At 45.1% G+C, this 15,130-nt stretch overlaps 1 protein-coding gene across 3 annotated transcripts in view; it reads right to left on the bottom strand.

Annotated features, from left to right (window-relative positions):
- UHRF1 (ubiquitin like with PHD and ring finger domains 1) overlaps nt 1–15,130 on the bottom strand; it is a 40,614-nt gene that overhangs the window by 13,289 nt on the left and 12,195 nt on the right. For all 3 annotated transcript variants that reach the window (XM_070415884.1, XM_070415883.1, XM_070415885.1), the window contains exons 3-11: nt 14,806–15,084; nt 13,759–14,099; nt 10,618–10,833; nt 3,316–3,416; nt 3,028–3,214; nt 2,455–2,578; nt 2,253–2,360; nt 1,869–1,973; nt 992–1,098 (exon numbers count right to left, since the gene is read on the bottom strand). In XM_070415884.1, the coding sequence (XP_070271985.1) occupies nt 992–1,098; nt 1,869–1,973; nt 2,253–2,360; nt 2,455–2,578; nt 3,028–3,214; nt 3,316–3,416; nt 10,618–10,833; nt 13,759–14,099; nt 14,806–15,084 (1,568 nt within the window). The remainder of the gene's footprint in view (nt 1–991; nt 1,099–1,868; nt 1,974–2,252; nt 2,361–2,454; nt 2,579–3,027; nt 3,215–3,315; nt 3,417–10,617; nt 10,834–13,758; nt 14,100–14,805; nt 15,085–15,130) is intronic.

The following is a 15,130-nucleotide window of genomic DNA, read 5'->3' as shown; positions in this document are numbered from 1 at the left end:
CTAATGAGGGGTCAGCAAACTTCAGCCCACTGATTGTTTTTTCAAATCAAGTTCTGCAGCTGCTTTTGTGCTATGATGGCAGAGTTGACTGGCTGCAACAGGGATCATGCAGTTCAAAAAGCCAAAAGATTATCTGGCCTCTTCAGGGAAAAATTCACTCTAAGGCAAGCATGTCAAATTCAAAGGCTAACACGGGCCAAATAAACAAGTGTAAGTTTATGTGGGCCGCAAAAAACAAAAGCTTCAACTTTCATAGAAACGTAGGTTTATTTCAATAGAGATATGCTGAATACAAAGAGCTGAAATACATGAGTAATCGTTAACATAAAACAGAACATTTTAATAAAAATTAATATTTTTGCTTGAACATTAACTTACCAGACACTGAATAACTGCACAAATTAATAAGCATAATGCAAATCAACCTATTTCTCTTGTTCTCGGAAAGTGAAATATTTCTTGTTGCGCACACCAAACAAGTCAGTCCAAGACTAATGACGTGGCAATCAGCTGCTAAAATATTCGCTGCTAGTATTAGTGGAGAGAAATGGTGCGCCTGCATGTAAGGCGTGTAAGGGAAATGAATGCAACACGATTAATCAGTCATTAGCGAACGTTGTAGTTCGTTATTAATAATTATGTACAATAGGATATTGTAAAAATTAAGTTGTGAAATTTTTATTAAAATGTTTCTTACATTCCGTTATATTGGCTGGGCCACAAAAATATTTGTTGTGGGCCGCATGTGGCCCGTGGGCCGCGAGTTTGACATGCTTGCTCTAATGCATTGAATGACTCACAAGTCTTTAGCAGACAGAGATAGAAAGATGTGGATTTTCAGCATCCACATGTTCTACCACACTCTTAAAAGGAATCTAACTTCCTGGACATGACACCCTAAAACAGAACCAACCCCCTTCCCTGGGTAGCCACCAGAGGACGCAGCAGAAGTGAGTTGGTGAAAAAATAAGAAAACCTTGTTTCTGCGAACCTGTTGGTGTTGGTGAGCTTCTGATCACAGGACTGTTCTGCAGTCCGCTTGTTGCCGGAAAGATCTCGACCACCGCTACCAGTATACGTGAAAGACTCCCCATTGTCCTGCAACAGGGAAGGGCAAGCTGAACCCTCCACAGAGGAAAGACTCCACTAAAAATAAACCCACAACACCCGCTAGAATGTCAACTGTCAAACAGAAAATAACCAGTGATGAGGAGGATGTGGAGAAATTGGAACCCTGTGCACTGCTGGTGGGAATGGAAAATGGGGCAGCTGCTGTGGAAAATGCTATGGAAGTCCCTCGAAAAATGAAATGTGACCCAGCAATGCCATTTCTGGGTCTGTCTCTACCCAAAAGAATTGAAAGGGCATTTCAGAGATATCACAGCAGTGTTATTCACAATATCCAAGAGGTGGAAGCAACCCAAGTATCCATTGATGGACACACACAATATGGTCCATTCAGACAATGGAATATTATTCAGCCTTAAAAAGGGAAGGAAATTCTGCAATATGCTCAACATAGATAAACCTTGAGGACATTATGCTCCATGAAATAACCCAGTCACAAAAGGACAAATACAGTGTGATTTCACTCATAGGAAGTCCCTAGAGGAGTCAGATTCATCGAGACAGAAAGTAGATGGTGGGAGCCAGGGGCTGGGGGAGAGGGATTGGAAATTATTGTTTAATGGGGACAGAGTTTTAGTTTGGGAAGATGAGAAAGTTCTAGAGATAAATGCTGGTGATGGTTACACATCAATGTGAATGTATTTAAATTCCACTGAGATGTGTACACTTACAAAGTGTTAATATGGCACATCTTATGTGTATTTTACATTTAAAAAATAAAGAAAACAACCCCCACTCACCACATCGTCCTCATACCCCCCAGACAGGACCAGGGAGTACGCCCCATCATTGCTCCGGCCATGGATGCCCGCCACGTGCGGCCGATGGACCCCCGACTCACTGACCTGTGAGAACCACCGAGAAACAAATGGCACCATCTGGACTGGCTGCTGTAGAAACGCTCCCCCTCACCCTCCTGCTGCTGCTTTCAGAGCCGGGGGCCTGACTTTCCCTCCGAGTGGATCACGCCTGTTATGAGAACCTCGCCCCTGAAGCTGGGCCACAGCACAGGAGGAGCTGGCTTGGACTCCAGCCATGCCCCCTGCTCGAAGGGTGGCCCTCTCCGGCGAAGGGGTTTCTGGAAGATCAGTGCCTGAGGCCAAACTCCAGATGTTTACGAGTACCTGGACTCTGAACCTCCACATGGTGCCCACGGGGATCCCTGGGATGGGTCCGTAGTGGTTGGATGGAACGATGGTGCACTCCTTGGTGCGCCCCACGCACGCCATGCCCTGTCCAGTCCAGAAAGAGATGGAAGACGGTGTGAGCGAGCACGGGAGGGCGGGCAGAGCTGCAGGGGCGTACAGAGCGAGGGGGCCACCTCACCTTGCCCCAGTCCCGCTGCGAGGACGATGTGGCCGATGCCATCTTCGACTTCTTCTTACTCTCTTTCAGCTTCTCCCCCGCCAACACCACCTCGCTGGCGTCATTTCGACACTTAGGGCAGAACCTGTAACAACAGGGACATGACCCCCTGTCCTTAGCCCGCCCCACTCCTACTAGCTTGCACACATAGCTGGCTCCTTCCAGCTCCCGACCTCCTGAGCTGTCCGAAATGGGACATCTTCTACATTTAAATTCATTAAAATTAAACAAGAAATCCAGTTCCTCGGTCATACGTGCCACATCTGAAGTGGTCAGGAGCCGTGTGTGGAGTGTCAACCGTCGTGGAAAGTGCAGAGCGAGAACCTTGCCATCATCACAGAACATTCTACTGAACAGACTCTTGTCCCTCTCCTGCTGGGAATTTCACACCCCACTTCTCTCACTGCCCCTCATGGGTTCACCAGGTGACAGGCAACATTCGTGTTATTTATTGGCACCTGCCAGCCCCCTAACCTGGATAGCTGATCACCACGGCCCAAGCCCACCACTGGAGCATTCGAGGCATCCACTCACCACTCGGTCTCCGTGGGAACACTGCTGAGAGGCGGGTTGAGGCAGTACAAGTGAAAGGCGTGGTCGCAATCATCACACATGAGCTGCTTGTCGGGATCCTGCTTGCTCCCACACAGGCTGCAGGAACACTCATGGCAGGGCTTGCTCGGGTTATCCTTGCATTTATCGCAGAAGGGCTTGTTCTTCCCTGGACACAGCGGCTGGGGTCAGCTTGGCAGGGCCAGCCAGAGAAACAGGAGGCCTACCCCACCCCCAAGGCGGGAGACAGAGGGCAGGATCAGAACTCACTTTTCACTGGGTTTTCAACCATGGGGGCCCCCTCGCCCGGACGCTCAATCTTGAAAACTTCATCCACGAACATGATCCGACAGTTGCTGAGAGAACCACTCCTGTGAGAGACAAGCCGTTAGAACATTCCAGCTGGCCAGCCCTGCTAAGGCACCTCCAAGAGGACTTGGCCACCCGGCACATTCTCAGAGCATATGAGCACCTCTCTAATGACACTGAGTAAGAGTCTCCTCAGGGCCCTAGTGCATTCATGTAGCTACTGCATTGCCAATTCAAGTCCTACTAAATCAAACGCAAGATAAAAGAAAGCAGAGTATAAAACAGTTTCACTACGTGATGCAGTGAGAGTAAGTTCTAACCTTCGGGCAAGGGGAGGCCGACTGAACAGGGCCCATCATGCAAGAATCACCAAGGTAAAGTCTGATCAATTTGCTGTCATCAAAATACAAAAGCTCCTCTAAGTTAAAATGACCCCATAGACCAGCCGTTCTCAACCTGTGGGTCGCGACCCCTTTGGTGGTCGAACGACCTTTTCACAGGGGTCGCCTAAGACCATCTTGCATATCAGATATTTACATTACTATTCATAACAGTAGCAACATTAGTTATGAAGTAGCAACAAAAATAATTTTATGGTTGGGTCACAACATGAGGAACTGTATTTAAAGGGCCAGAAGGTTGAGAACCACTGCCATAGACAGTCAAACCTCTTTCTCGGATGTCGCTGTCTGGACCAAAACTTCAGTTTTCAATCTGACAACCCTTTCGTGTTGATACCTCAGCATGACAAAAAGCATCTCTCAGGGAACAAAGGAGAAAATGCTTTCGTTGCTGGTGAAATCAATGATTAGCACAATTTTAAAACATAAAGAAACCAGCAAGAGTGCTAATGTTGCTAAGGGCGTGAAAGTGCTCACAAAACACAATCACAGGCAACTGAACAGGTAGAGAAACTGCTGTTGATTGGATAACTGATAAGCAGTTAACCAGTGGTTGCATTTCAGAGGCAGCAATATATTAAAAATTCGTTTAAGGCTAGTGGCGGGTGCTTTGATAAATTCAAGTCTTTATAGATGAAACAGTGCAGTAGACACGTGCTGTATATAAGAAAGGTTAAAACAGAAGCATTTGGGGTCTGGAATGGATTCATTCCATTTACATTACTTTTAATGGGGAAAAATGATTCGGTTTTCGAACAAATTGCTTCTCAAATAGCCTTCCAGAACCAATTAAGATCAAGAACCAAGGTTCCACTGAACACCCAGAATGTCCCACAGAAATGACCACAAGCCGCGAACAGGTGCCACATGGGTAACTCCACATTTCCTAAGAACTACGTTCAAAAAGTTAAGAACAGATGAAATTCATGTGAATATGTTTTATGTAACCCAATGTACACAAAAGATTATTTCAGTATGTAATGAATAGTAAAGAATTATTAATAGCCTTTTTTTATATAGTAGACTTTATTTTTTAGAGCAGTATTTGGTTCACAGCCAAATTCAACAGAAAGTACAGATTAATAGCTTTTTTCAAAATACAGCCAGTGCTGCATACTCAGGGCACATCTCCGTGTGCACGGGCCGCACGCCAAGTGCTCGGCAGCTCGTGCCCATGGCTGGAACTAGACAGGACAGGCCCAGATCTACCTGCCAGCTCACAGGAAATGACAACATCCAGGCTGCAGAAGTTCTCTGGGACAGACCACCAGGTTTCCTCAAATAAATTGTGAAGGAAAAGTGGAAAAATGGGGAAGACAGAAAGCCTAAAGATAAAAGATTTAAAACATACTTATCGATCTAACTGAAATCTGTACACATTAGTTAGATTCTAATCAAAGAAACGGTTAAAAAACAAACAAACAAGTGAGCCCTAGCCGGTTTGGCTCAGTGGACAGAGTGTCAGCCTTCGGACTGAAGGGTCCTGGGTTCGATTCCGGTTAAGGGCACATGCCAGGGTTGCGGGCTCGGTCCCCAGTAGAGGGCATGCAGGAGGCAGCCAATCAATGATTCTCTCTCATCATTGATGTTTCTATTTCTCTCTCCCCCTCCCTTCCTCTCTGAAATCAATAAAAATATATTTTAAAAAATTAAGATAATTGGAAGGTTGAACAATAGATCTGTGTTACTCAAAAATTATTATTAGGTTGTAACAATAGCATTATAGCTAGATTTCTTCAAGAGCAATTTTAGGTTGTAATAATAGCTTTATAACTGGATTTCTTCAAGAATAATTTTTAAGAACTACATTCTAAAATATTTACAGATGAAATGATTGGATTCGAGGGAGTTATGCCAATGCGATGGGGTGGTAGCCTTCTCAGATAAAGTAAAATCAAAACAACTCGCTAATAGACCCACTCTCACAGAAAAATTAAAGGGAGTTCTTCAAATAGTAAGTTATAAAGAAAAGAATCTTAGAGCAAAAAGGAAGGAAAAAAAGAATAAAAACAGCAGAACTCTGGGTACATACAATAGATTATCCTCTTCAGGATTTTCCAAAATCATATGTGGTGACTAAACTAAAAATCATGCCTAACCAGCGTGGTTCATTGGTTGAGCATCAACCTGTAAACCAGGAGGTCATGGTTCGATTACTGGTCAGGGCACATGTCCAGGTTGTGGGCTCAATCCCGGTAGGGGGCATAGAGGAGGCAACTAATCGATGATTCTCTCTCATCATTGATGTTTCTCTCTCTCTCCCTCCCTTTCCTTTCCTCTCTGAAATCAATGAAAATATATTTTTTTTAAATCATAACACCAAAAAATTAAAAATATATAAATAAAAAAATCATAACACCATCCAATACATAAGATAATAAGTGATGATAAAGGAACCTAAAAGGAAGAAAGATTTTCATGCTTCACTCAAATGACAAAATTGACACCAGTCTGGGGGAGCAAGAGGTGTTGGGGAAGGGGGCCCAAGGGGGGTGAGACACACCAAGATGTCACATGTTTATATGGTAAAATTCAGAAAAACCACTAAGAAAACTATGTACAAAGCAACATACTCCAAAGACTAAAATAAATCAATGAAGAATCCTAAAAAAATATCTAAGGACAGAAAAAGAGAAACAAGAAACAGAAAAAAAGAAAGAAAACAAGTAATAAATTGACAGACTTAACTCAGTGGATAGAGTGTTGACCTGCGGACTGAAGGGTCCCGGGTTCGATTCTGGTCAAGGGAACATGCCCAGGTTGCGGGCTCGATCCCCAGTGTGGGCCGTGCAGGAGGCAGCCCATCAATGATTCTCTGTCATCATTGATGTTTCTATCTCTCCTTCTCCCTTCCTCTCTGAAATCAATAAAAACATATTTTTTTAAAAATAAAAGGTAAAGACTGGCAAATTGGATTAAAAAGTAACCCAATTAGCCATGGCTGGTGTTGCTAAGTCGTTAGAGCAGGAATCCTCAAACTACGGCCCGTGGGCCACATGCGGCCCGCCAAAAACATTTATCCGGCCCGCCGGGTGTTTTTGCCGCCGCTGCCTGTTGCTTAGCAGCCAACTAGTTTTTTTTTAAACTATAGTCCAGCCCTCCAACGGTCTGAGAGACAGTGAACTGGCCCCCTGTTAAAAAGTTTGAGGACCCCTGCGTTAGAGCATCCGTCCTCGAATCCAAGGGTCATGAGTTCGATTCCCAGTCAAGAACATGTACCTGTGTTATAGGTTCGATCCCTGGCCCTGGTCAGGACACGTGCAGGAGGCATGTGTCTCTCTCACATTCATGTTTCTCTCTCCCCCCATCCTTTCCTCCCTTCGGCTCTCTTTAAAAAAAATAAAATAAAATGGGGAAAAAATATCCTTGAGTGAGGATTAATAAAACAAAGTACCCAATTATATGCTGTTTACAAGAAAATCACTTCAAACTCAACTACATAGATCGAAAGTAAAAGGATAAAAAGATACACCATGCAAACAGTAACTTTTTTAAAAAACCAAGTGTATTCAATACATACACATACATTAGATAAAGTAGACTTCAGAGCAAAGAAAATTACTAGAGACAAAGAGGGACACTACATAATGATAAAAAGATGAACTAACCAGGAAGAGATAACTATCCTAAATGTGTATACACCAAACAACAGACTCTTAAGTATCAAGCTCAAAGGAGAATTAGACAAATCCACAATTATAGCTGAGGACTTCTATCAGTTGATGAGGGCCGGTCGAAGTACTAGACAGAAAATCAGAAAGAATTAGAAGAAGTGAACAACAAATTCAACCAATACAATCTAACTGATATTAGGTCATTCTACCCAATGACAGAAATACTTTTTTTTTTCAATAACCATGGATTATTCACCAACATAGAACCTCAAGAAATTTATAAGAACTGAAATCACACAGAGTATGTTCTTCAGACATAATAAAATAAAACTATAAATTAATGAGAGAACTCGTGCACTGGTGGGGTCCCTTGGCCTGGCCTGCACCCTCTTGCAATCCGGGACCCCTCCGGGGATGTCGGAGAGCCGATTTCGGCCCAATCCCCACAGGCCAGGCCGAGGGACCCCACTGGGGCACGAATCTAGTATGCATAGAAGATCTTTGGTTAATCTCTTCCCGTCCTCCTCCCTCCCTTCTGAGATTCATCAGTCTGTTCCATGTTTCCATGCTTGTGCATTGAGCGTCTGCTTCCTGGTGGTCAGTGCACGTCATAGCTACCAGTCAGACAGTCAGACGGTGGGATGGTCACTTAGGATTTCATATATAAAGATAACAGAAAGACAATGCAAAAATCTCTAAATATGTGTCAATTAAACACCTTACTTCTAAGTAAGCCAGGAGTCAAAGAGGAAGTCTCAAAGGAAATAAAAGAAATAGAGCCCAACCGGCGTGGCTCAGTGGTTGACCTCTGAACCAGGAGGTCATGGTTCGATTCTCAATCAGGGCACATGCCCAGGTTGTGGGCTCAATCCCCAGTTGGGGGATGTGCAGGAGGTAGCCGATCAATGATTCCCTCTCATTATTGATGTTTCTATCTCTTCCTTCCTCTCTGAAATTAATAAAAGTATATATTTTTTTAAAATAGAGAACTGAACAAAAAGAAAAATATAACATAGCAGAATGTGTGGGAAGCAGTTAAGGTACTGCTTAGAGGGGAATTTTTAGCACTAAAATGCTTATATTAGAAAAGAAATTTCTCAGATCACTAGTCTAAGTTGCTACCTCAAGACACTAGAAAAAGAGCAAAATCAATCCAAGGAAAAGTAAAAGAACGAGAGGAAATCAATGAAATTGGAAACAAGAAAACAATAGAGAAAAGCAGTGAAACAAAAAGCTGATTATCTTTTCACTATAACATCACTGCAGCCTCCTCCCTGGTGTCCTGGCTGCCATGCTGCCCCCTGCAGTCCATTCCCTGCTCGGCTGCCAGGGTGATGGTTCTCAATTGCAGGTCAAAGCATGTGGCTCCCAGGCTCAAAATGCCCCAATGACTGCCAGCAATAGAGACTAAACACCAGTTTGTACCACTCCTGGCCATACCCTGAACATCCAAACACATGGAGGGCTCCAGTCTCCACTCCTCGCTCCCTCCCTCCCTCCACTCCAGCCCACTGGCCTCCTCACTAGGCCACAAATGGACCAGGAATGGCCCTGCTCCAGAACCTTTGCACCTGTGTTTGGGACACTGTTGTCCAGATATGTGTCTATAGTCACTATATACAATGAAATATTATCCAGTCACCAAAAGGAAGGACTGACAAGCTACTACATGGATAAGACTTGAAGACATTATAATAAGCCAGACAGACGCAAAAAGACAAATGCTATATGATTCCATTCATATGAGGTCCCTGGAGGAAGGACAGAAAGAAGATGGTGGGTGTTAGGCTGGGGAGAAGGGGGTGGGGAATTAGTGTTTAATGAAAATAGTTTCTGTTTGGGATGATGAAAAAGTTCTGGAAATGGGCAAGTGTTGATGGTCACACAACAATGTGAATGTTCTTAATGTCCCTAAACTGTACACTTAAAAATGGTTAGGATGGCCCTGGCTGGTTGCTCAATGGTTAGAGCGTCGGCCCACAGACTGAAGGGTTGCAGGTTCGTTTCCAGTCAAAGGCATATACCTTGGCTGTGGGCTCAATCCCCATTCCCACCCCTCCACTCCTGCCTGGCCAGAGCTCATGCGGAAGGCAACCAATTGATGTGTCTCTCTCACACTGATGTGTGCCTCTGTCTATCCCCCTCCCTTTCACTCTAAAAAGAAATGGAAAAAATATCCTCAGGTAAAGATTAACAACAAAAAAACACCGGTGTGGTTCAACTGGTTGAGCACCAAAAGGTCGCTGGTTCAATTCCTGATCAGGGCACGTGCCCGGTTTCAGGCTCCATCCCCTGAAGGGGGCATGCAGGAGGCATCCTATCACATGGGTGTTTCTCTCTCCTCCCCCCCCTTAAAATCAATAAAAACTTATTTAAAAAAATGATTAGGATAGTAAGTTTTCTCTTATATATTGTTTTAACACACACATACAGAAACGCAAAGTAGAACAGAGCCTGGCAAATATTTTCTGCAAAAAATCAAACAGTACATGTTTTCAGTCTCTTTCCCAACTACTCAAACGTGCACTTCCAACACAAAAGGAGCCACAGATAATCAGCAAACAGATGGGTGTGGCTGTGTGCCAATAAAACTTTATTTGCCCAAACAGGTGAAGGGCCAGCTCTGGCCTGCAGTTTGTTGACCCAGGATATGGGGCACACCATTATGTGGGTTGGTGTGTTTGTATATGTTTATGCTTGTTTGTGCACAGAATGTCCCTGGAAGTTCACGGAAACAGTCATTATCTCCAGAAAGGTGTTGTTTTTTTGTAATCCTCCCTGAGGATATTTTTTTCCATTGCTTTCCAGAGAGTGGAAGGGAGGGAGAGGAGGAGGAAAGAAGATAGAAACATCGATATGAGAGACCATCCCACATGCGCCCTGACGGGGGGTGAGGAGCAAACCCGCAATCCAGATATGTGCCCTTGACAGGGAATCAAATCCGAGACCCTTTGGTGCACAGGCTGACGCTCTAACCTCTGAGAGACACCAACCAGGGCAGTACCTTCTGACTTGGATGCATTTTATGTTCTTACCTATTTGCCAAATCTAAAACAACAAATAAAAGAGAACAAGGAAGGCCAACATTTCCACCTGAGGCTCAGAGACAGTTCCCAAGCAGGGGCATGAAGGGTCAGTCTCAGAAAGATCACCAGTAGACCAGCAGGAAGTGGAGCGGAGCCCCAGAGGGGAGGACAGGTGGAGGCTGAGGGCCTTGCCCACAGCGTGCTGGCTGGATAGCCACTCACCCGAGCCTGACGTTAGCATACAGCTCCCGCGATGTCCGGGTCTGGTTCTTCCGCGTGATCACTGCATCGTACCAGAAGCCCCGTTCCTTCGGGCTGTCGGGGTTGTAGTTGAGCATGACCTCCTGGCCCTCCTTCAGCTCCTGCCATCTGATGATTTCTCGGGCTCGGGCCCGGACGTTCTGTGAACTCATCTGGACCACACCGTATTCCGGGTAACTGGGAGGAAAACCCCACACTCAGATCCCAAGGCAACACCACACCACTTTCCCTCCAAGAAGAGAGAAGCGAGGAGAAGGCCACACACAACAGAGGTGTGAGTTATCTCATCGCAGAAGCAAGTGAATTCCCCTCTGCAGGTGTCGAAAATACACAGGTGCAGAAGACAGGTTTCAATTACAGAAGGTGCTATGGGTTGACCTTGTGTCCCCCAAAAAGATATGCTGGAGGTCTAACCCTTGGCACGTGGGAATGGCACCTAATTTGGAAGTAGGGTCTTTGCAGATGTAATCAAGTTAAGATGAAGTCACACTGCCTTAATCCATTATAACTGGTGTCCTTATAAGAGGGAACAAGTCAGACACAGAGAATGACACATGAAGGGGGAGACAGAGACTAGAATAATATAGTCACAAGCCGAGGATTGCCGGCCACCATCAGAAGCTGGAAGAGGCGAGGAAGGATTCCCTCCTACAGGTTTCAGGAAAATCATGGCCTGGCTGACACCTTGATTTTGGCCTCGGGAACTGTAAACTAACTTTTTCCGCATTCTGAAAATGATTTTTGCAGAGGTACATGCATTAATTCATTTATATAAATATTATGCATTGGCTATTAGGATACAATAGGAAGTCATTATGCTGGATATACAGAAATATTTCAGCAGCCTCTAAAAGGCATAAAATAACTGGCCTGAAAGAAACAAATTTAAACCTCCCCTGTGAGGGGACAACTCCAAATCTATTATGAGTAGCTATATCGCCTGGCGCTCATTATTTTCACTAGTAAACCACCAAAGGCAAGGGTTGCCAAACTTTTCCTGTAAAGGGCTAGATAGTAAGTACAGTAAAACCTCGATATAAGACTAATCTGAGCGAGGGGGTGTCCATTAAAGCTGAAAGCCCATTATATAATAGAGTGTTTTCTGAATGTGTATGTTAAAAAATTGACAAACTAGTTTACCTATTTTTACTTATGCAGACATATTTGTGTAATTAAAATTAAGTATGTATGAAAAGTTTAATTTCACAGAAAAGTTTTCTATATGTATTACTGTGATTTTAAATTTATACTGAATTGATCTAGTAAATGTGTGCATTCATTAGTCACCTTGAGTAAACAAATGCACACGTGTGGGGGGGTGTAGCTTAGCACATCAGCCAGCACGCGTGAAAACTGCTGTAGAAAGTCACACCACTCGACAACACCACTGATACCAAGTGCCATGCAGTGTGATCATGTGCTAACCATTTGCCGAACATTGTTTAGAAGTGGTGACACTTGGATTTAAATATGTAGACTATAGCTATAGATATACATTATTTATATTGGCAAAATTACTACAGTGTTTTTTGCTACATTTCTTAATCACTAAAATTTGTTTAAAATAAGTGAATTAATAACAAAAATAACCTGTAATTTAATTATAAACAACACTTGGTTAAAAGCATTTCAAAATTAACAGGGTGTTGAATTTTTTTTAAATTCGTACTCTGGAGATGCTTCATTTAAACATCTCCAAATAATTCTTTTGTGTTTTTTTAAAATATATTTTTATTGATTTCAGAGAGGAAGGGAGTGGGAGAGATAGAAACATCAATGATGAGAGAGAATCTTTGATCTGCTGTCTCCTGCTTGCCCCCCGCCGGGGATCAAGCCTGCAACCCAGGCATGTGGCTTGAATGGGAAATCGAACCATGACCTCCTGGTTCATGGCCGACATTCAACCACTGAGCACACCAGCTGGGCATCAGGGTGTTAACGTTCACATATGACTTACAGACTAGAAATTTTGTCTGTTAGATCCGAAGTCCATTAAATCAAGGGTTTACTGTATTTTTGGCTTTGTGAGCTAGAAGGTCTCTATCATGAATATTCAATTGTGCTGCTATCACTAAGAAAGCATTCATGGGCAATAGGCAAACACAAATGGGCGTTGATGTGTTTCAATACAGCTTCATTTACAAATACAAGGGGTGGGCTAGATTTGGCCCTCAGGCTTGGTTTGCATCCTCTAACCTAAGTAGATGGGAATCTTGTGTCTACTGTGAGTCATTATTCAATTACTTCAATAATTTTTATGGAGCTAATAAAGCTTAGTATGTGCCAGAAACTGGGATAGGCAGTAGGGACCCAGCAGAGAACCAAAGGAAGCTCTTGTGCCCTTTGGAATGTGAGCTTGCTATAGGCAGGCACGCTTGCCCTGTTGTGGACTGAATTGTATCCCTCCCCGCAATGTGACTATCATTTGGAGATGGGGCCTTTCGGGAGATCACTGAGGTTAAATGAGGTCATACCGTTGGGTCCCTAATCTGATGGGGTTGGTGTCCTTGTAAGAGAAGGAGACACCAGAGCTCTCTCTCTTTCCACATGAGAACACAGTGAGAAGACAGCCAAGAAGGAAGCAACCCTACCAATACTCTGACCTTGGACTTCCCACCTCCAAAACTGTGAGAAAATAAATGTCTGCTGTTTAAGCCGCCCGGCATGTGGTATGTTGTTATGGAGCCCAAGCCTACTAAGACACCCTCTGGGTTAACAGACAAGAATTCCCTGTGGCCAGCACAGGGCCTGACACACAGTAAGTGCTCAATAAATACCCGTTCCGGTGAGGGAGAGGACAAACACGTAAGATGGTTCCATGTGGTACAATGATACGAGGTATGAATAAAATAGAACAGGAAATGGGGAAGGGGGGTCTGACTGGAGAGTCAGAGCAGAGTTCTCCTAGGAGACCTGAGGAGGGGTCGGCTAACTTTGGGTCCCTGTGACACTAGTCCTCTAGGTGTGGCCTCCTGTGTTGTTTGGGAGCATGAGGGTGGGAGCCTCGAATCCTGACCATCATCCCCAAGGCTGTACCAAACTCCAGGTTCTATATACACAGGACCAACAGTTCAGGCCCACCACCTCCCTGGAATGACTCACTCATCATATGTCACGTGATAAATGACGTCGTCGTCTTCTTCCAACGTGGAGGTGGAGCTACAAGGTGCGTCCTGGGACGAGGAGGAGCTACAGGGTGCTTCCTGGGATGAGGCAGAGCTACAAGGCGTGTCCTTGGAGGAGGCGGAGCTACAAGGCGTGTCCTGGGACAGGGTGGAGCTACAAGGCGTGTCCTGAGATGAGGCAGAACTAGAAGGCGTGTCTTGGGACGAGGTGGAGCTACTCGGCATGTCCTGGGATGGTGGCTTCTTTGTCACCCTGACAACCTTCGCCTCAAACCAACTTCCCACATCCGTGTCCCGAGCATCAACGTACTCATTGGCCTGCAAAGTAAAGGGAAACTCTCTTATCCAACCCAGGGAAGGAAATCTGATCAGCAACACTCGCTCATCATATCTCAGGGCCTGTTTTGATCCTTGGCACTGGCTGCTTCAGGCCTGGGACGCAAATCCAAAAGCTTGGACTCAGGTTTCTTGAGTGCAGCACTGTGGTCACTGGGATCCCACTGTGAGGGGCCATCCTATCCTGGCCATTGTGGGGTGTTGAGAATCTGTCCCCCATGACTGGGGAAACTTGATGTCAGCGGTATCCCCAGTCATGACATCCAGAGATGTCCCAAGATTTTGCCAATGGCCCTGAAAGCAGAATCAGCCTAGGGAGGCCAGAACTCATTTCTCAAGAAAAGCTGAGACTCCAGATCATTATATGAAATGTCATGATCTTAGAGGGCGGCAAAGAATTCAGAGATTTTACAGCCACTACAGAGGCCAGAGCAGACACCTGTAGGCCAGACCCGGGATTCTGTTTCAGGGATCAGAAAGAAATCTGGAGTAGCACATGCTTCTGCCAAAGAAACTTCAGGTTTTCATGGCAGGACTGTGGGGCCCAGCCACAGGGATGGAGGGGAGATGGCCCGCCCTCATGAGCTCATGGCTGGGTGGTGGGGAAGCCAAAGTCAGTGGAGCATGAGGAATGATCCTCAGGGGTGCAGAGATCGGCCAGACCCCAAACCTTCTGCAGGAGCCTCACCTTGTACAGGCCCAGCTCCGTCTCATCACACACTGCCTCATCTGCTAAGCCTGCATTCCTGTCCGCCTCTGCAGCCGCCTCACCGCTAGTCGAGGACTTGTCCGACTCGCTCTGGCCCAGGCAGTAGCCAGAATCGGTGTCAGAAAGCTCAGAGTCTCTCTCCTGGTTGTTGCTGCTGCTGCTACTGGGGGGAGGAGGCATGAGGTTCTGCCGAACCAGGAGCTGGATGGTGTCATTCAGGCGAACATCATAGTCAAAGAGGGTGTGGCCATCCTCCATCTGCAGAGAAACCAAGACAGAGATCACTTACCCGCCTGTATTTAGT

The sequence above is a fragment of the Myotis yumanensis genome, unplaced genomic scaffold (genome assembly GCF_028538775.1).
Source record: "Myotis yumanensis isolate MYYU_CA2020_CCGP unplaced genomic scaffold, mMyoYum1.0.hap1 SCAF_5, whole genome shotgun sequence".
Taxonomy (NCBI): Eukaryota; Metazoa; Chordata; class Mammalia; order Chiroptera; family Vespertilionidae; genus Myotis; species Myotis yumanensis.
This window is presented reverse-complemented; position numbering and strand designations above follow the sequence as displayed.